Source organism: Spinacia oleracea, chromosome 3, assembly GCF_020520425.1.
Source record: "Spinacia oleracea cultivar Varoflay chromosome 3, BTI_SOV_V1, whole genome shotgun sequence".
In the NCBI taxonomy this organism is placed as follows: Eukaryota; Viridiplantae; Streptophyta; class Magnoliopsida; order Caryophyllales; family Amaranthaceae; genus Spinacia; species Spinacia oleracea.
In genome coordinates, this window is record NC_079489.1 from 142,605,934 (window position 1) to 142,628,200 (window position 22,267).

At 34.3% G+C, this 22,267-nt stretch overlaps 2 protein-coding genes across 2 annotated transcripts; one reads left to right on the forward strand and one right to left on the reverse strand.

The window, feature by feature from the left end:
- The first annotated feature begins 2,565 nt into the window (after positions 1-2,565).
- LOC110775281 (PI-PLC X domain-containing protein At5g67130) lies at positions 2,566-9,216 on the forward strand. The gene is made up of 8 exons (XM_021979885.2): positions 2,566-2,852; positions 2,964-3,086; positions 3,214-3,354; positions 6,087-6,185; positions 6,284-6,587; positions 7,428-7,651; positions 7,783-7,869; positions 8,802-9,216. Exons 1-8 carry the CDS (start codon positions 2,721-2,723, stop codon positions 8,979-8,981), a joined length of 1,290 nt encoding a protein of 429 aa, XP_021835577.1. The 5' UTR covers positions 2,566-2,720; the 3' UTR covers positions 8,982-9,216.
- Positions 9,217-11,727: 2,511 nt separating this feature from the next.
- On the reverse strand, positions 11,728-14,921 carry LOC110775278 (probable serine/threonine-protein kinase At1g01540). Its single transcript, XM_021979882.2, has 7 exons — positions 14,070-14,921; positions 13,787-13,891; positions 13,540-13,662; positions 13,206-13,376; positions 12,982-13,111; positions 12,682-12,894; positions 11,728-12,132 (listed from the first exon to the last, which is right to left on the reverse strand). The coding sequence occupies exons 1-7, from the start codon at positions 14,672-14,674 to the stop codon at positions 12,052-12,054; spliced, it is 1,428 nt and encodes a 475-aa protein (XP_021835574.1). The 5' UTR covers positions 14,675-14,921; the 3' UTR covers positions 11,728-12,051.
- Positions 14,922-22,267: the final 7,346 nt, after the last annotated feature.

A 22,267-nucleotide genomic window follows, 5' to 3' on the forward strand; every position in this document is an offset into this window, starting at 1 on the left:
TTTTTTATAATAATTTTAGAGGAGGTACTTTTTTTAGTTTAGGTATGTTACTTCTATAGTTTAGACATGTTACTTTTTTTTATACGGAGTAGTTTTAGGGGAGGTACCTTTTTAGTTTAGGTATGTTACTTTTATAGTTTAGACATGTTACTTTTTTTTATACGGATTAGTTTTAGGGGAGGTACCTTTTTTAGTTTATGTATTACTTCTATAGTTTAGACATGTTACTTTTTTTTTTATACTCCCTCTGTCCCTTAATACTCGCACCGTTTTGACTTTTTGCACTATTCACATAATTCACTTTGACCCTATTTTATTTATAGTATATGAAAACAAATGTTAGTATATAATATATTGTTGGATTCATCTTAATATATATTTTCAAAATATTAACATTTTATAAGTTTTTATAATATGTAGTTAAAGATATTGGTGGTCAAAGTTGTGCATTGGCATGCGTGTCCGGTCAAAACGGTGCGAGTATTAAGGGACGGAGGGAGTATATAATTTTAGATGAGGTACTTTTTTTAGTTTAGGTATGTTACTTCTATAGTTTAGACATGTTACTTTTTTTTTATACGGAATAGTTTTAGGGGAGGTACATTTTTAGTTTAGGTATGTTACTTCTATAATTTAGACATGTTACTTTGTTTTTTTTTTATAATAATTTTAGAGGAGGTACTTTTTTAGTTTAGATATGTTACTTCTATAGTTTAGATCTGTTACTTTTTTTTTTTATAGTTTTAGAGGAGGTACACTATTGGTTTCGCGCTCGTCACACCATCAAGTTGATGGTGTGACTGGTCTCACAGGAGACGCGCTGATTTGGCTAAGGGCATAAGAGCCTATAAGTTCGGCTCTATATTAACTATGTTCAATAATAGCTAGCTAAATACATTAAAAGTTTATTCTAACATGACCCTAACCCTATACCCATTGGGGATACCCTGTTCAATAACCAGATCTACTTACAACCTTTTGTTTATTGAATTAAATAGTTAGCACCACCTAACAACATAAACTAATTGAAATTACCGCTCGTTAACAATTTTCAGCCTTTTTTTCCTGTCATATGGGGGCCATTAATCAATTTCTCAAGTTCCCTTCTTTTGTACCTCCACTTCCACGATTTCTATCTCCTTTTTCAAATTTCTTCCCTAATTCCAAATGATTCAATGAAAACTCTAAATTGATTAAGGTGATTTGTTTGATTTATAGCTTTGTCCAAACTGTAGTTCATCTAAGTATCATAATGCTAGTAAAGAGATAGGAGTTCTATTATGAAATCCAACTTAAAACCCACACTTTAATTAGATCTTTATTTTACATTAAGACGAATGAATGAGAAATAAGGATTCAATTATATATCCCTGGAACAACTAACACCAATTAACAATATACATTAGTTAATTAGTCATACAATTGATGATAAGTACCAATAATTTCAAAAATAGACTGAAAAATAGTAATGCCCCAAGTTAAACATGAACCCTAGTTGAAGAAACAAAAACATCATCAATACATTTTTACTTGATTTTTGCTCCTTAGGTGACCTTCAACTAGGACAAGTGCAATTTCATAAGCCCTAGCCCCAATTTATTTATAGGCCATGTTTGGTTAGAGTTGTTAGTTGTTAGCTGTTTGTATTAGCCGATTTGACTACCTGATTGAATTAGCTATTTTTGTAAAAGTGTTTGGTAAATTAGATGTTAGTCGTTAGCTGTTTAATATGTGAAATGACCATTAATGATACTTGGTTGTTGGATACGTTGTTTCTTATTAGTATTAGACAATATTTTATTATGTTAATTATCTTCTCTTTATATATTACACAAGCATAGAATATATAAAACAAAATTATTTTCCCTTTTTAAAAACAAAAAAGTAAAACATTTTTTTAAAAAATAGTATTCTCAATTTAAAATTTAAAATACATAAATGATTGATATGCAAATAATAATTATATTACAAGCACTTTGGCCGGAATGTTGCTACAAGGTACCATTTTTAAAACAACTTTTTAATTCAAGGTACTATTTGACAAAACTGAAAATATAAGGTACTAGTTCACAAAGTGAGGCAAAAAGAAGGTACTTTTAATTTTTGACAATTTTGCCCAGAATAAATAATCATATGTGATATAATAGTATAAAATATGAAAAATGATTGAAAAAGGAAAATATTTCAATTTTTCTTATGCATTTTTTTTAATCAATCATTTCCTATTAAAAAAGTAAAACTTACATTACGCGCTAAGTTTCTCACTCTTCCAAACAATTAGAGTTATATATTAAAAATTTTTTTGTCTTCGCTTATATTATTTTATGGAGTAAGCTCCAATGATCCTTCACTTATACATTTATGTCTTTTTCTTATTTACGAAGTAATAACAATCGACGGCGAGATGACGAGATTTATGTCTAACTTGGAACTCAAAAATTACAGTACAAATAAATTCTAATCTAGAAGAGGCGACTTGTTAAATTGCGTTTTGGTAAAATGTACATGTACTCCATAACACCTTTGTCTCTCTAAAAAAGAAAAAGAAGATTAAAAAATAAAGACCTTTGTCCTACAATTATAAAATAGACCCCCCAACATTCATTCAAACATAAGACGAAACTCTCTAATTCATTCCTTCATTCATTTGACTCACAAAAACAACACAATTCATCTCAAAACACCTCAAATTTTGCTCCTCACCTAATTTTGTAGGCATAATGAAAACATGGACTCCAAATCATCATCATCATCATCATCATCATCACCAACAACATTATGTTCTCTCTCTCCAGATTCTTCTGTTGCTGCTCATTTCAGCTTCTCTCTTCCACTCATCTTCTAGTCTCAAGGTTAATTAATTCTCCAATTTCACTTATTCATTTTTAATTGTAGTAATTAGTTTTCAATAATTCATTTCTAATACTCACTCCGTAAAGTAATTGTACTGATTTCTTAATTAGATCGGAGAAACATGTTCGAAGGACAACGACTGCGACGCCGGACTCCGATGCGAGACTTGTGCAGCTAATGGCAATACCCGGCCCAGATGTTCCCGGACTCAACCAATTATTCCGACATCTAAGGTTCGAAACTAGTAGTACTTCCTTCCATTACTCGATCGAATTGATGAATTGAATGAAAGAGAAATTGATGACGATGATGATGATGATGATGATGATGAATTTGGTTTGAATTTTTGAAAATGAACAGGTGAAAGGATTGGCGTTCAACAAATATTCATGGTTAACGAGCCACAATGCGTTTGCAATGTCAGGGACCACAAAGTCTGCGACGGGAAGCTTCCTTATAACTGGTACCAATCAGGAAGACTCCGTCTCCTCCCAGCTTCGTGTATGTACTCTGTCATTCTCACTCATTCATTCAATCCACCCTGTTTTGTTTTCTTTTGTTTTGTTGAATTCTTCTTTTCTTTTTACAACTTTATTTTGTTTTGTTGCATTCTTCTTACAACTTCGCTTGAATATTGTTTTTTGTTTTTATTTTTTCAGAAAACTTGTTTTCAGTTTTATGTTTTTCAGAAAACTAAAACTAAAAATATAGAACCTACAAAAACTAGTTTCTAAGTTTTCAAAATCAACCGTCATTGCTATAAATATGAGTGTATTTTGGTTCATGATTTAATATATTCCTCTGTTTTTAAATGTTAGTTTTCTTTTTGTATTGAGTTGTTCTTTTAATTAGTCACTTATGAAATATTTCCTTATTTGTCCATTATTTACCCTCATCATACACTCATAAAATACAAATAGTCAATTTATTTGCTCTGCAACCAAAATCTGATCAACGAGCTCTCTCATTGTCCATTTTATGTTTTTTTTAATAGATTAGAACCATGCAATCGGGGATTTGAAGTTACCAACTACGGAAAGATAGTACTCGAATTACAAAAATTCTTTACCTTTTTATTCTAAAAAATTAACCATGTCCTTGTGTAGACTACTTCTTTATGAATTTGATTTTCTTTTAAGAGTAGTGAGGTATGCAGTCTGTGAATAAGTATGAAGTAATACATTTTTATGAGTTGGAATTAATTTATGAAAGTATGTCATTATCACGCATCAATCGTTGTAATTAATGTTTGATTAAACTAAATAAATGATAAATATTAATAGTACATAAATGAAAATATCCCCTTTTATTAGGGATTTTTTTTTTCTCGTTTTACATGCTCAAAATTCTAGCTAGCAAAATAAAATAACTTGCAAAAAGGAAAGTATTCATTACTTTCCACCTCATCTTTAATATTATTTCAAACGTAGTATTTGTCTAATTCAATATTTCTTTTTTCAAAATTATTATTCACACATACGGAGTATATTATGTGAACAGAGCAAATATCCATTTAACAAGTATATGTGGGGGTCCATCTTGAATACTTTGACTAAAATAAATCCGTAAGGCATTGCCACATGTTAAATTGTTAATTGATTATTTTTGTTTGATGAATGAAGCCAATGAGTAATGACTTAAACAAATTTATTTTGCTTTCCTTCAACATTACGTCTGTTCAGAATGTCATACTTCTTTTGTTTATAATACTGAAAAGGATATAAAGTTAAGTGGAAGGAGGAATTTCTGCCTTGTTTACTTTGCTAATTTAGAAAAATAAAATAGATTTTAGAGTGGCGAAGTATTATGCATTAAATATGCGCTTTATTTACTTGATTTTCACATATTTTTTCTAAACTAATTAAAATTTATCAAAATTTATTTTATTTATAAATTGTACTTGGTTTTAAAATAACGTTAGCCCCTTCATAAAGGGTTTGAACTTGTAAACATTTTAATAAAAAAATCCCTCCGTATCTTTTCCCGAGGATGCCTCACATAAAAATACAAAGTAGAGTTTTCATACACAAGATTTTTTAAAAAACATACTTCCTCCGATTTTTAATACTCGCAACGTTTGAACTTTTAACACCATTTACATATTCTACTTTGACGGTTGTTGGTGATCTACTTCGTATATGTAAGATAAAATATAGTGTTGTGCGATCTTGTTAGATTCATTTCAATGTGTATTTTCAAAATATTAATTTTTTATAATTTGTAATTAAAGAGAATTAAAGATATTAATAATCAAAATTGTGCATTAACATGCGTGAAAATGACAAATGTTGCGCGTAAAAAGGAACGGAGGAAGTATTATTTAATCCTACATCTTAAAAATCAATGTAGAATACTTAACCATCAAAGCTACTCGTACTTATTTAGTCTGTAAATTTTTTCCACTTATGACTTATGAGTACACATTCCCATACACTGATACACTCATACAGGCATACCTAAATCCACAAATTCACTACGATTATTTTTGTCGGGCGGTTTGTCCAAATATTTTGATAAGACCAATTAGCTTTTTACCTTCACAATTTTTTTTTTTTTGAGGGAAGAATAACTAATACTTGGTCCAACGTCGTTTGATTGCCTCAACTACCTAACCCCTCAATAACTTAACAACTTCTTTCATGTGGAATTATTCCTACTGATAATCATTCATATAACCTTTCATGGTACCATGTTTACTTGTTCAACTAGTGGACATTAGAAAATTCGCGATTTCCCCTAGGGATTCTATTATGCATTCGGGTGCATCTAGAGAGCAATATTTTACCCTTGGCCTAATTTAGCTAAGTTCTGAACCCGGCTCACCTTGGGGTCTATCTTATTTCGGATAAAATAAGTTGAGATAAGTTCAGTTAAAATAAGTTCAAAAAATATAAGATTTTTTTCCTATATTTTCACAAACAGACAAAATAAGGTAAGATAAATTCAGATACTATAAGTTCAGATACTATAAATTCAGACACTATAAGTTCATACTATAAATTCCGACAAAATAAGTCGGATAGAACAGAGCTTTAAGGAGTTCTTGTGAAGGGGGAAAATGAAGACACACAAAGACAGATAACTTCAATGCTTGAACCTGACTGATGAAATGTAGCTCTTCACGATCAGCATTCCTAGAAAAATGACTTCGGTACTTGATATGTTGAACTTCAATGCGAATAAATTTTAAGGCATCAATGGAAGGGTCTGACATTTTTTGCATTTTCCTGTAGAATGGTGTCCGAGGGCTCATGCTGGACATGTATGACTTTGAGAATAACATCTGGTTATGCCATTCATTTGGAGGCAAGTGCTTCAATTTCACAGCATTTGTAAGTTGTTAATTGATTCATCTACATTCATCTGTCAATAATCTAAATCCAAACTAAATTCCAGAGTCTTTTCTGATTAAACTAACTTCTAATAACAGCAACCAGCAATTAATGTTCTTAAAGAAGTTCAGAGTTTCCTGCAAGCAAACCCTACAGAAATCATTACAATCATCATAGAAGATTATGTGACTTCATCGAAGGGCCTTACCAAGGTCTTCAATGCAGCCGGACTCAGCAAATTCATGTTTCCTCTATCTCGGATGCCAAAAGATGGTAGTGATTGGCCAACTGTGGATGATATGGTGCAGAAAAATCAGCGGTTGGTGGTCTTTACTTCTATGAAGTCTAAGGAAGCCTCTGAAGGGATTGCCTATCAGTGGAACTATATGGTAGAAAATCAATGTGAGTTATGTTGTTCCTTTTCTTGTCTCTTTACTACAACTAAAGGTTTTATCCTGAGACCATCACACAGTTTGTCTAAGCTATGTCAATAATAATGTGAACTGTGAAGTAGAATTGAACACGGTAACCCAATGGGTATAGGGTTTGGGTCAAGTTATACCTGATCATCTACAGCCCGGCCCAGCCTGAAGAGTACGGGTTTGGATAGCAAAAATATGCATTTTTAGAACAGCCCGACCCGAAAGCCCGCACAGGATTTATGGGTTTGGGCATGAATATTTGTGCTAAAGCCCGACCCGAATTTTGATCACCTTTAGGTCAAGTTAATAGGGTTCTTAGTAAACAAGGCTCTTATTGGACAAGGTCAATATAAGGTCAAACTTATAACACAATAATTTTGAAAACTAAAATAGTTATGATACAAAAAGTTACTCGTATATGGATACCTTTGTATTCACTTGTATTCGCATACGACTCTTTCTTTCATTTTTCCTTGTTCGTTTATTGACCAACTACTATCGGCCCGTTATTGACCCGTGACCCGCTTCGATCCGCTCACTATTGACCTGCTAAAGTTGACCATTACATTTACATTATCCAACCCGCTTTTGACCACACTGACCCTGACCCGGCCCGTCCAATAACTAGGTCTAGTGTGAAGCGTAAAAGCTCCATAAAATACAACAAGTTTATTTTGGAAGCATTTTGATATTTTAGTTTAATTTGAATAAGCAAGCTGATTAGCTGAACAAAAAGAGGTTCTTTTTCTTTTCTTATTTTCCCCTTTTTGTATGTTGAAGAAGTTTCCACTGAGTCAATCATTTTCATGATCAAATGCAGATGGAGATGAAGGGATGATTGATGGCTCATGCCCAAACCGCGGTGAATCACCACCAATGAACACAACAACAGTCTCTCTGGTTCTTATGAATTATTTCCCAACTAATCCCAATTCTACACGAGCTTGTTCAGAGAATTCAGGTCCCTTGATTAAAATGATGAATACCTGCTTCCAACAAGATGGAAGAAGATGGCCGAATTTCATTGCTGTTGATTATTACCAGGTATGTATTATGTATATGTAGCTCTGCATCTTCAATTGGACTCTATTGATAAAAAACGTTACACTAAAGTAGTTTGAAAGATGCTGTATATTAAAACGTTTTGGCCTTCTTTGGTTTTATTGTACGTGCAGAGGAATGATGGCGGTGGAGCTTCAGAGGCAGTTGATGAAGCCAACGGTCATCTTACCTGTGGATGTGACAATATTGCCTATTGCAAGGTTTGCTATCTATGAGTTGTTTAGATATGTTTTGATAAGATCATATAAGTAATAAGTTCTTCAGATAAGTTACAATCAGGTCTAATAAATTCAATAAGTTTCAATCAGGTCTAATAAGTTTCAATAGTAATATTATTATTATTTGGTCTATAAAGGTCCTATTAGTTCCATTCAGTTTAGATAAGTTCAGATAAATTCAATTTAAATAAGTTCAGATTTCATCTAGTGAAGAGAAAAGAGAACACAGTAACACACCCTCAATGTGCATTTGGTTAGCAGTAATGGCAAAATTTTGTGTTAATGCACATCTACTCTCAAATGTGTGTTCTGTTTCCTGTAATTTTCAACAACACTCATAACCATTTATGGTTGTGGCATTAAATGGGAATAAAAATCTATAAGAAAAACACATAGATGAATATACATTACCATGACTTGGTATGTACAAGGTTTTCCTTGCAAAAATAGGCACAAAATCGTTACCCCAACCATAATTTATTACTCTCTCTGTTCTTAAACATGTGTCCTATTTGTATGAATGTGCGGTGTTTAAGATAAATAAATAAGAAGTGTGTAAGAAAAACAATGATTGAGAGTGTTTTTTTGGGGAAAGAATAAAATAGATAATTGTTTTTTTTTTTTTTGAGGGAAGTAGATAATTGTTTATTGATAAAGTATAAATAGAAGTGGACGTGGAGATTGAAAAGTTGGAAAATTGTAGAATGTGTAAGAAAAAGTTATCATGATTTATGAAAAAATGGGAAAAGTGTATGAAAAATTGCGAAGTGTATGTTCAAAAATAGAAACATGACACTTATAAGGGAACGCTATTTTTAGAAAAATGACACGTATTTAGGAACGGTGAGAGTATTGTTTACCAAATTAAGTCAATGTAGGTCTAATTCTTACTATCATGGTGGTTATATAAACAGGGAAATGGAACCTTTGGCTCATGCGACGTCCCAATACTTGCGCCTCCTCCACCGGCGGCCTTATCATCATCTTCCCCAGGTGGGAGTTCATCCACTGAGTCTAATCACGCTCATAAAGTCCTACTACGGCATTGGTTGTATGGATCACTGGTTACATCGATAACCTACTTCATATTATAAGATGTTGTCATCTGGTTATTGTTTGTATAATTGTATTCTCATTTGTTTGCCTCGGTACAAATTCAACCGCAGACTGGGATGAACATCAAGGTTGATGAGAGTAATGTTACCACAAAATTTCTTGTGTAAAGATTTATAGAAATTATACTCTAAGTTAGGTCAGGTAAATCAGGTTATAAAAGACCAGCATAATCTTTACCAGTTGGTATTATTTGACATTTGTTGTTTTTATCAACTATATTAACCTCACTACATGATTCGGACTTCGTGAAATACAACCTCAATCATTCAAAGTACTAACACAACTTCCACAATCATAAATCCGCAGGACATAGGGCGTGTTTGGTAATTGGCTTTTTTTTTGCTTTTTAAGTGGTCAAACAACCAATATATATGTTTGGTAAGTGACTTTTTCTTTAGTGGTTTTTTCGCCAAAACCCAAAAGTAGTAAGAGTAGCTTTTTTACATTAGTTGTTGACTTTACAATTTGTATGAAACAGCTACTCTGTAGTCAACTTTATCAAACACATTTTTAGAAAGTCTAAAGTCAAACAACCAACATAAAAACTCAACACAAACCACCAGTCAAACAAACCAAGTAAAACAACCACCATACAATTGCCAAACAGGCCCATAATCATCTTAAGCCTTAACCATGTAAATTACCACCTTAACTATATGTCTATATATTACTCAGTCAAACTACCAATACAACTTACCCAAACACCGGAGTACTAAGTCACTAACTATACTTACCCAAACTACCAATACAACTGTTTTTACACCTAAAATTTGACCGTATGGTAACACCGGAGGCCGGAGGGTTGTCAAACATTTCAATCTGAACGATTTGACGACTGCTGACTACTTTTCTCTACAACCACGACCATATACAAATCTGTGCGCACTGCAGGTACAGGCGTGGCAAGGACTGGTTTTCCTGGCTCCAAATCATGTTAGAAGAAACAAAGATGGCCACTCAAGGACTATTTTCTCATAAAAGGAAGCCGTGCAAAAACTAAATAGCAAAGAGTACGACAACACTGAAATCTCTTAATCTTCAAAACGTTACGTTGTTTTCATCCAAGGGTACAAGAGTAGTTTGATATAGAAAGGTCCAAATTGATTTTCACAATAATCAATTGATTATCTAGTCATCTTGTTGTATATGTGGGGATAGGAGGTGACATATATGTGATCCTCCTTTCGAGAAATTTACCTGATATTCATTGACAAGGATCATTTGATTCACTCCTGCATAGCCACACTAGTTCTAAGTCTTCGTTTGTTTCAACGTAAAATATAGCAATTAATGAAAAATATTATGGGAAAATATTTTTCCTTTGTTTGTTTCTTTCCAAGAAAAATTATAAAGGGGAAAAAATAAAGAAGTGGAAAGGATAGTTGGACAGGAGGACGGAAAAAGAATTGTCTAGTATAGAAGAAAATGTGACATTCCTCCTTTTAAAAAAGAAAGTTGTTTTTTGAACTAGGAAAATTGGAAAAGTTTTCTAACATTTACAAAACAAACAAAGGAAAATGAGATCATTATTTTATGGGAAAAATTTCCATCGAAACAAATGGAGCCTAAGTATATAGAAAGAACAACCAAGAGGTATAGCACTCGGGTGCTCACCTAATCTTCGAGGGTGTAGACCTTGGTTCGAGGCACACCCTTCCTGAGATAGGGAGTTGCAGTAAGGGCTTTTTAAGAAGTGTATGTTTTACTCCATTCCTCCTTTTTGTTTGCCCAATTTGCCATTTTGATTCGTCCCCTAAAAATTCCTTTGTTACTAAAAATGTGATGGGACCACAACTTTTAGTCTCAAATAAATTACATTTGGTCTCACCATTTTGTCTTTTCTCAAATTTATGTTGGTAAAACAAATTTGGAGGCAGCTGCTACATGTACACATGTACTACCAGGGTATCAAATAGTAACATACTCTGAGCTCACATTGGTTGTTTTCACATAAGCAACTCCACATGCGATTAAAATTTAAAACATAAAATATCAAATGGTATTTGAATTTGAAATTTTAGACCAATCACAGCCAAAAGTTTCATACGCTGGGGGTACATGTAGCATTTTTGATATTTGGAGCATGTAGCAAACAATTAGAGACAGAAGGAGTACTTAGTGACCAAGATTAATGGTCAAAACCAGCAAGGTATAACCTTAAAAGTCTACGAAAACTCTACGGAGTATTATTTTGGAACAAAATGAGTGATTCAACAACTTTTTTGGCTTCATCTTCCTTGACATGAACTGTTTATTAGTTAAATCCCCACTTGGGAATGTTTATAGAAGACAAAGCAACATCATTGACAACGAAAGAATGACATTTTGATCTAAAAAGTATATTGCATGTCAATATGAACTGGCCATTGGGGAACAAGAAAGCCACTAAAAAGAAGGGTAGAATCTGGGTTGGAGCCATTGTTACAGCAAAGAGAAAGCAAAAAAGATGAAGAATCAATAAAGCAACCAACTGCCTCGATAAAGATCCAACTTTTCCAATGATAAAATGCGGGAAATTATATAATGTACACTTTTCTATGGATACAAAATTGTAAAAAAACGTGGAGGTTACATAAATGGCTATGTTTGGCAATACTAGTTGTGGGTTATTTAACCACGAAGAATATTGCTCGTTTTGATAACACACAATTTCTTTTTCATTATTGACATATCGTACCATACATTTAAAAGGTGGGATACAATATGATCTATTACAAGAACAAATGACATGATATAAGGATCTTGTAATAAAATTCCATCGATTTTAACAGCTCTAAAGGCAACTAGCATTACTTAAGATTCACTTTACAAAACTTGTCTACATAGAATTGAGGCTATTCAAAAGAAGTGTGAAGAAGGGGAATCTGGTTTGCAAAAAAGAGAATTATGGTAAGGACCAACACCATGAATGAACTGGACAATGCAACACCAAAACAAAAAAATATTCGGCTTTAATTCATTTCATTGGCAAAAATTTCGCCTTTCTGTGTCGTGGAAACTTGCAATATAGGATACTGATACTGAAGTCTGTTTCAGTTTTTTAATTCTCTATTCATTTACCTGCTTCAGTGTTGTTGCTTCTTTGTGATCGCTCTCAACAATCGGCCTTCCTGATATCCGTGAGCGGTCCTGAAATGTAGCGTGGCGAAACACATTGTAATGAAGATGAAAATGAAACTTAACAGACTCACTAATAAGTAATTAAATCAGCACCAACTTTTCATTATGGAGTACTTTCTTCCAATCATCATATATGCATTGAATGTTATTGCAAATCTACTTCCAACTACGTGTCAAGAAATGGACAGAGAACTAAGGCTCTGTTTGGTAGGGTGTAAAACGTTTTCATGGAAAACGATTTCCCCCTTGGACCCCTTTTTGACGTTGTTTGGTTTGACAAGGAATGAAAAATAATTTTCCATAACTCCCTCAAAGGTGGAAAAACCTTTTCCATTTGAAAGGGAGGGAAACCACTTTTCTACCTTTCCTCCTCACATCCCTTTCCCTTTTTCCCTTCAATCTTCACCAACTTCTCCATTTTCTTTTAAGGAACCAAACAAAGGAAAACTAGTTTGGAATTATATTTTACCTTGGAAAATCATTTTTCACTGAAAATGTTTTACGCCAAACCAAACGGAGCCTAAATGCACAAAAACACAAATGATTCAGGATACATACATCTCTAAAGGAAGACTCTTGCTCGGCTTCAAGCATATGTACAACTTGACCCATTTTTGGCCTCTTTTGTGCATTCGGATCAACACAGCGTAAGGCTACCAGTAGAGTTTTCTTGAGTGCTCTGGATGCAGGTTTTTCAGATAGTTTGGGATCCAAAACTCCCTCTGGATTCCTATTTGTAACCATCATCTTAAGCCAATCAACTAAGTTCACCTGAAATTCAAACTTGCAAATAAGATAAAGTTTAAGACAGATATGCAATTTTTTTTCCATTTTAAGTGCTAAGAAACCAGTCCAGACCTCCGCTGGTGGGCGGCTGTAATCAACCGGACTTCTCCCAGAAATAATTTCCATAATGAGGATCCCGAAACTATACACATCATTCCTTTCATTCAACATGCCAGTACTTGCATACTCGGGGGCAACATAGCTACAAAGTATAATAAACACTTCAAAATTAGCATAAACATGTATCAGAACAAGTCAACAGACTGGTTAAATTGGCAAATTGGCATACTGCATACCCGAATGTTCCCATCACACGAGTTGTTACATAACTGTGATCGGACCCAAGAAGCTTTGCAAGCCCAAAGTCAGAAACCTTAGCATTCCACTGCTTGTCAAGTAATATGTTGCTCGATTTTATGTCCCGATGAACAACCTTTGGTTCAAGTCCCTCATGAAGATAAGTTAACCTGCAAGTTTTTCATTTAATGGCCAACTTACAGCAATGCAATTCAACAAAGAAAACAAAGCAGAATACTTGATAAACAGGAATAATAGTAGTAGTAGTAAATAGTAATAGTCCTATTAGAAGTAAATAAAACAGATACACAGTAAGGTGGAAGAGGGTGGTACCCTTTTGCTGTTCCCAGGATGATGTTCATCCTGCTCTCCCATGTGATGGGGCTGCAAGGACCTACATCCCCATGAAGCCATTGTTCCAAGTTTCCATTATTAACATACTCATAAACAAGCATCCTACACACATTGTTTAAATCAATTGAAACATTAAGCTACATTGTAACTAATATATGCAAGAAATCATTTTTAAGACCATAAGAAGATCCTCTAAATCTGAGCTAATGGGATAAGATGAGGGTACCTTTGTGCTCCTTCAGCACAATAACCCAACAATTTAACTAAACACTTGTGCCGAACTCGCCCAATTGCTTCCACTTCAACCTTGAATTCCTTTTCAGCTTGTCCCCTGATAATCAATATCAAGGTAATAACTCAATTGAATGATTAATTGACAACACTACCACAGTCCACAGAACTGATAGCAGCAACAACAACAACAACAACAACAACAACAACAATGCATTTAATGGAAAGTTAACAAAACAAGGTAAGACAAACAAACAAGTAAGAAACAAAAGACTCACTTGTTGTTGAGCAAGTTTTTGACAGCAATCTGGGTATTATCATCTAATACACCATAATAAACAATACCATAACCACCTTCACCAATGACATTCTGGTCAGTAAACCTATTAGTAGCATCCTCTAACTCTCTAAGAGTGTACCAACGGCCCCACCCTAAATGGGAAACTTCTGGAACAACTGTAGCCACCTGATGATCAACCAAATTCCGACCACCCGCCGACGCCGCCGATGATGATGACCCACCAAATTTATCCTTCTCAATTTGGATTCTTTCCTCCCCTCCTGATTTTGCAATCAAGCTCCGATTATCAACCCCCATAATTCTGTCCGGGTCACTGGACGGGTTGGGTTGCGGTTGATGAGCTGATTTCGCAAGAGTAATCTCTTGGATTTCCTTTGATAAAACTGGGGTAATTGTTGTATTAGAGGTGGGTATTAGTTGAGATTGCGTCTTCCTTTTTGACTTGCTATTGTTGCGCTTTGAGATATACCAAAGAGACATAAGAAAGAGGAAGATAACAATGGCGGCACCCACAGAAACACCAACTACAACCCATAATCGTATCCCGAAAATCGATGTTTGTTTTGCGAGCTGATCCTCCATCTTTCTAAAAAAAATACACTTTGTTATCAGAAGATGTTGAGGCAATTCATCGAACAGTTGGTGTGCATTCCTTAATCATACAAGAAAAAATTAAACAAAAGAAGCAGGAAAGAGAGAGAAAATGGTGGGTGTGAACCTAAAAGAAAAGAATTGAAGTGGGGTTTTGGTGAAAAGCTAGAGTAGTCAAGAAATTTTACTCCCAGAGTGATTGTGACACTTTTCAATTCCGTCGAATTATTTCAAAATTTCACTAAAGACTACTGTTAACTAATCCATTAAAATTTAAGAAAATGAATGAATGGAAATAAATCCTAACACTTATAAAGCCTTGAACTTCTATTACTATTCACCAAATAGTGCAATTACCTATACACCCCTAATTTCCTTCTTTGTTTTTCTTTTGTCTTATTCTTATCAATAGTGTAATGTCTATTTTCACTATTCTTTTTATCTTTACTTTTCTTTGAGATGTTCCCCTTCCATTTTCAACCTAAGCACGTTGCTAATGTTTCACGTGGAATACTACAATAACAATTTCGGAGAGCTTAATATTGCACGTGGAATGTTAAAATATAAATGAAACCTCTTGTAAACGTATTTATAATCACATATTGTCAATTACGAGCAAATCGAGCTTTAGCTTTGTTTTCCTAGAGTTCGCCATAAATTTGTAAATGTCCTTTTACGGAACAATTTTTTTATACCTTGGGGGATCGTGCGCGCTAGCGCACGCTCCAATAACTAGTACTAATAAAAACTGTCGACTTTGGTGGGGGTGTTTGAGCTATTAATGCGCCATGAGGGTTCTCCGTCTGTTACGATCAAATAAAAATGAGTTTTGTTTCTGGGTTTTTACAACGCAACCACCTTTTTTTATATTAGAGTGAAGAACGAAACAATCACCAACATACCCATAAGATTTGATTTGATTTTTCTTTTACAATGGTTGCTTGTTTCTTGTATGGTCGGTGTGCAATAAAATATTTGAAGGTGCGTATAAATTTATCTCAAAATGTTTAAAAGTTCACAAATTCTTATGTACAAAAGGTATACAATAAATATTGTACACCAAAGTAAAAGTTGACTCAAAATACATTAAAGTTATCTTTATATATGTAAAAGTTATCTATTTTTTCTTGATAAACTTTTTTCATTTTAATAAAAAAAATTCTTCAAAATCATTAATAATGTATAAAAATTAATCATTTAACCTTTTAAAATGTTAATCTATCAAAACAAATTTCATAATATAAAAGTTAACCAAAACATAGTAAAAGTTACAAAAAACTAGGTAAAAGTTATTTTAATGTACGATAAAGTTATTGTACACCTTGTGCACGCAAGACCTTTTGCTAAAAGTTAATCGATATTCAAAATTAATGTATTAAAGTAATCTTGTAATCCTTTTGAAAAGTTCATCCATAAAAACACGATCGTCTTATGAGTATGGATTATAGTTACACTTTATGATCAAATGTTATACCTTTTTTTTTAAAGTTAAGATGAAGTGCCCTATCGGGTATCAAATATTATACTTTATAATTAGAAACTTACATTCGTATTTCAAATAATAATGCTTAGTTCTTCTTATAAGATTAGTTATGTTTATTTAGTTATCATATTTCTAATAAAAAATGTGCTAATATAAGGTTCTCATTTTAACAATTATTCTTTTGAGTTGATAATTATGAGTTGTAGATTTTGTGTTAACCATTATGATTTTTGTGTTAATAGTTATGGTTTTTTTTTTTGTTAATAGTTAAGCGATGTTAGTGGTCTTATGAGTATAAGACGGTCTTACTGATGAGTGGTTTTTATACCTATTTTAGTCCCCCAATTCCCTTCCTCTTTACTCCACTTTCATCCTCATTTTGCAAATTATGGCCCTGTTCGACAAAACTAGAGGTAGCGGGTAGCGTTTAGATGTTGAGTAGCAGGTAGTGGTCAATAGTAGCGGGTAACGGTTAGCTGTCAAAGTTTCGGGTATCTAGTATGAGTGTTTGGTAAAAATAACGTTTGAGATTGCAAAATACAATAAAAGTTATATACTCTATATATTGTTTAAAACTTTATTGTAATTTTATCAAACGCTACCCACTACCTTCAAACGCTATTATTTCTAACGTTTGACAAAAGCTACCCAACCGCTACCTCTAACGCTAACCGCTACCTCACCCGCTACGTACCTCACCAAACACTTACAAATTTTACATGTAGCGTTTTGAATAGGTCAAAACGCTACCCGCTACCTCAAACGCTATCGTCGAATACGCCCTATACCTTAGTTTTTTGTAATACCCCGAATTTTTAAAACTTGATTAATTATGCTTAATTATTTCTATTTAGCTTAAAACCGTTTTAAATCCTAATTTCGAACTTTATTTTAATTAACGAAGTTTTATTTCATTTGAATTTTTAATATCGATTATACGAGTTATCCTTCATATTGTAACAATTTAAATTACGAGTAGCTACTCTTTAAATCTTAATTATTTTGTAATTTATTTCGGATTTTTAATAATTTCGAAACTTTCTTATTTTATTCAAAAATTAAATTTATTTTTCATTAACAATGTTTCTTATAAAAGATATTTAAAAACTTGATTTTTAATTAAGCATTTCTGTCCCAATTAATTTTCTAAGATAGCACTAATTTTCTGAATTTTTTCCTAAGTAATTGAAATTACGAAAATGCCCTTTTAAAGCCAAAATACCATTTTTCTTCTCTCTTTGCCCTCCACGTAGAAAGCAAGAATGAAGAGGTTTCTTCATTCCTCTCCTTCCCTCAATTCAGTCTTGATTCATTGCCTTGTTCCCCAAGAATTTCAGCTTCTCACTCATTCTACTTGTTAATATATTCAGCCATTCTTTTCCATTTTCCTCAAAAAAAAAAAAAAATCAGTTAACAAAATAGGAAATCGCCCCTTGTTCCCTTCCTGTTCGAACCACAGTCACCATCAAACCACCACCACCACCGTTTACCGTTGCCAACTACCATCGACCACCATCACCACCTACTGAACATCATCACCGTAGACACCCAGCACCATCATCGCACCACCGTCACCCTCGCCTTGTTCCTCCCCTCCTGCGTACCTCCCCTGTCCCTCCTATGCCTTCCTTTTTCCTTCCCCTTTTGCTGCACCACGTCACGCAACCACAACCACCATCATCAATCAATCGTTGCCCAGATCCCCGGCGAGCCGCCGGCAATAACCGACCCGAGACACCCCTCCCTCGAAAACCCCCTACCTCTCCTCTTCACCTCGCACGAACCTCCCCCTCCCCTCACTGCTCCACCGTGAACCGCCGCACATCTACCACCATCACCGTCGCCTCTCCGGCGCGGGTCCTCCCTGATGCTCCGCCCATAACTCCGGTCACCACCTCCCCTCTCCTTCCTCCTCGTTCTCCCTTGTTTCCTTCGTGCCCCCTTCCCCTATTCCTGTGCTTCCCTTTCGAATAAAACAGGTTCCAAATTGGAACCTTGTTTCCTTTATTTCCCACACCCAATCCCAAAAAAAATTGGCCCAAAATTTTTCAAAAAATCGAATTCGGAGCTCAGGACGAACGAACCAAGGAAAAAGGCCTAGCAAATCATGGAATTGAGGTAACGGTTATTGCTAGTACCCGCAATCCCTTCGAAATGTATTTATGAATGATGTTATGAATGATTGATGTTTTATAATGATGTTTTATGATTTGCGGGATTACAAGCATGATTTGATTGAATTATTTTATGATAATGCAGCTTTATGCAAAGTATTGATTTAACGAATTATTATTCCTAAAAGAAATGATTTTATGAAATAACGAGATTTAATGGTTTTGTTGAACCACCCTGAATGAATGAGATTTTCCTGATTAATGTTCTATTAAAATAAATGCAAACATGATAAATAAAAATGTCAGAACTGGTCAAGTTCCCCTGATATGGAGCCCAGGCTCCCCCTGATAAGAAGCACTGGCTTCCCCTGATATGGAACCAAGGTTCCCCCTGATAAGAAGCACTGTCTTCCTCTGATATGGAACCAAGGTTCCCCCTGATAAGAAGCACTGGCTTCCCCTGTTATGGAGCACTGACTCCCCCTGATAAGAAGCACTGGCTTCCCCTGATATGGAACCAAGGTTCCCCCTGATAAGAAGCACTGGCTTCCCCTGTTATGGAGCATTGGCTCCCCCTGTTATGAAGCACTGACTTCCCCTGTTTGTAGGAGACGTCCTACCATGTTTCCTGTAAAGTCCTGACGACCAGAATAATACGGTTAAAAGGAAAAAGATTAATGAAATGTTCCTGAAATAATGTTCCTGAAATGATGTTTCTGATATGACGTTTCTAAAATTATGTTTCTAAAATGATGATGCTTCTGAAATGATGGTTTATTAAATGTTTTACTATATTCTATTCTCCCTGTTTATTAAATAAAATGAATTGAAATGATGTTACGATGCTAGGGTAACTCGTTACTGAGTCTTCGGCTCACCGTTTTGTTTCCCATTTTAGGTACTGCTGGGGACCACGAAAACGAGTAGTGGCGAGGATTTCACTATTACAAAGTTCACCTAAGTTGATGTTAAGTTGTAACAAGATTAAGTAAAGATTCTTGATTAAGTTACGTACTTTTATTAAGGAATTCAAAAGGATTATTATGTTAATTTTGGAGTTTAATAACTTATGATTGATAGTTGCCTTATAATTCCCAAAAGGGAGCTACGGCAGGTAATGTCCCGACCGAATTAGGTTAATTCCGCTGCTAAGTATGCCTTAATAAGTGATTTAGAGGTCGTGGTGTTACAGTTTTCCTAGTTTCTCTTATTTGTAAAGTTTGTGTTTTTGTTTGTTTGTTTTTGTTTCTTTTGTTATATTTTTAGAGCTTTGGTACTTTTCCTCTTTTTTTTTGGTCTTGTAGGTACATCATAAGAGGTCTTGCAAAGAACGGAGAAGTACTTCTGAAAGTTTAAAGTCATTTCGGAAGGATTCGAGAGATCATTTGCATTAGGGTCAACTTTAACCGTCTATAACTCCAGTTCTACTCAACATTTGAACGTGATTCAAGTTGGAGGTGAGAAATAGTTTATCTCAATAGCTTTCCAACAAGTGGTCACATGCCCTTTTTGGATGAGTAGAAATGGAGTTAAGACGTTTTTAAGAGAAGTTGTCCAACGCAGGCCATATCTCGGACAGTGCAACGTTGCATGAACTGTGCGGACATAACGAAATGAGAGGATTTTGGCACGGACCATGCAACCTTGGCACTAACCATGCAACTTTCTGGGCCTAATTCCAACACTTTTTTTAAACTTTAATTTTAGTTTTTCTTTTAACTTGTAATCATTTTAGTATATATACTCTCAACCCTTAAATTATCCATAAGCTCTTCCCACCATGTAGCCTCCAAGGGAAGATTCTAGAGAGAGAAGGGAGAGTTCTAGAGAGAAAAAGTGGATAATTCATGGTTAAAGCTTGGATATTGGAGATGGAATCTAACGTTTGAAGCTTCCTTGCCAATTCTAATTAGTTTTACTTACTCTCTCCTCTATCTATCTATCTATCTATCTTTATTGCTTTTCTTAGTTTTCATGTCTAGATTTATTTATCTTCTACGATGAGCCCTAATTGTTGTTTAATCTTTTGGTACTTCTGTAGTCTCCCCCTTAATGTTGATTTACTATGTTTATGCTGGATTGGAGTAGAGCTATATATTTCACTTCCTAGACTAATTACTTAGAGAGGATAAGGGGCCAATGGCAGGTGACTTTCATTACGTGGGTACGATTTGGAGAGGGCTTGAGTTAGGTTTATTATTCTTGTTCTTCAATAATTGGCTAGTCCTAGGAAGACTACCCCCTAAATTATATTTTGTGACTGATTTTGGTGTTGGCTCTCACTACTTGTATGATTGCTCATGAAAATTGGGAATCAAGGAGGGCTTTACATTCATTCTTAGTCATATATAGATGACTATTTTTGGAAGGTTAGAATCCCATGATGTGCACCAACGAGAGTTGGGTTTGAGTAGGATTGAGAGATCTTATCTAGACCTTGAACTATCCTATGAAAATAGGTGACAGGAATTGGTTGAATGTTATGATGTTATACTCAAGGTCCCTTGTTTTTCTTGATCTCTAACCGGGTGAGGTGAAGTGGGGGGGGGGGGGGGGGGAAGTCGACGTGATTTCCTCGAAAGAGGGCACTGATATTATTTAGGGTTCACCTATTCTCTCAAATGCTTAATTCTTCGTTTTTGTTGCTCACGTATTAAAGTGGGATGTTGTGGGTTTATTAGTTCTCAATCTTAATTCTAGACTTTTCTTTTGTAATGTATAATTTCTAGTTTACAAATTAATCCATCAAATTGATATTGATGCTAGCTTAATTAGTTGACAAAATAAAATGCGGAACTGATTCATATGCTTGTTCTGTAACACCCCGGCAATTCTCTTTTTTCTAGAATAACCTTTTTAATATAAATATAAATATGGAGAATTATCAAAGTATTATCGCCCGTGTGAAAACGTAACGGCTTATTCAGAATTTTGCAGCGGAAAACATAATAAATAACTTTAAGTTTATAAATTGTCAACTACGGAATTAACTCCCAAAACCAAACCACGAAAAGCAAAGTCAACGTAACTAATTCAACAAGTTTAAAGTCCACTTAAACAAACCAAATCCAACTTAGTAAATTAAATTAAACTACAAGCTCTCCAATTCCGAACTCAATGATGCATCATCTTCAAACCTGTAGATGGACAATGCTTATTGATCCCCAGAGACTGCTCACCAAATGGGTCATCACGGGATCAATAAGGCATAGCCATGATCAACACACACAAACAAAGCACGTAATCAACAAAGTTGAGTACTACATACTAAATCAATAATAATCCTAACATGATTCTATTAAACGAACAATCCTAACATGATACTAAGAAATAATAAACAATAACAAGTTCAAACATAAAGCTTCACATATAACTTTTATTAGGCTCACTTTAAATAAAAATTCATTTAGATGGATTAGTCAATGGACTGAGTTGTCTAACTGAAAAGCTTCCATTTGGAAGACAAAATATGGGGCCGACTTCGTATTCCTATGACATGCGATACCGAGGAACCTTTTAATTAAAATAGAACACGGTGATCAATCCGGTCCCAGAAAAAACCATGGGCTACCACCATGAACTCAAACTCCTAATTGTCCGTCACTTCAGACGTGCACAGTCTAAATCTATTGCTATCCGGTTTCACTTTTCATGATTTATCAATTAATGTCGTTATGACTCATCAACAACATACACAACACAATCAACAAATAATTACAATTTACTTTTTATCTTGGCATTTAATAAGTGATCACACAACTTACAATCCATGATTAATTCCAACTTTAATTCAATCATTCCTTAACCAATGATTAACTACCTTTCATAGGTGTAAATATCAACTTACTAGACAAGGTCCACGATCCTCATAAAGTAGTGAAGTACTAAAGGGAACAACGATCAATCATGATCCATGCCAATATATAAATAATATAAAGTTCCCAAATCAATCATGCTTGCCTAAATCAATCATGCCAACATAATATA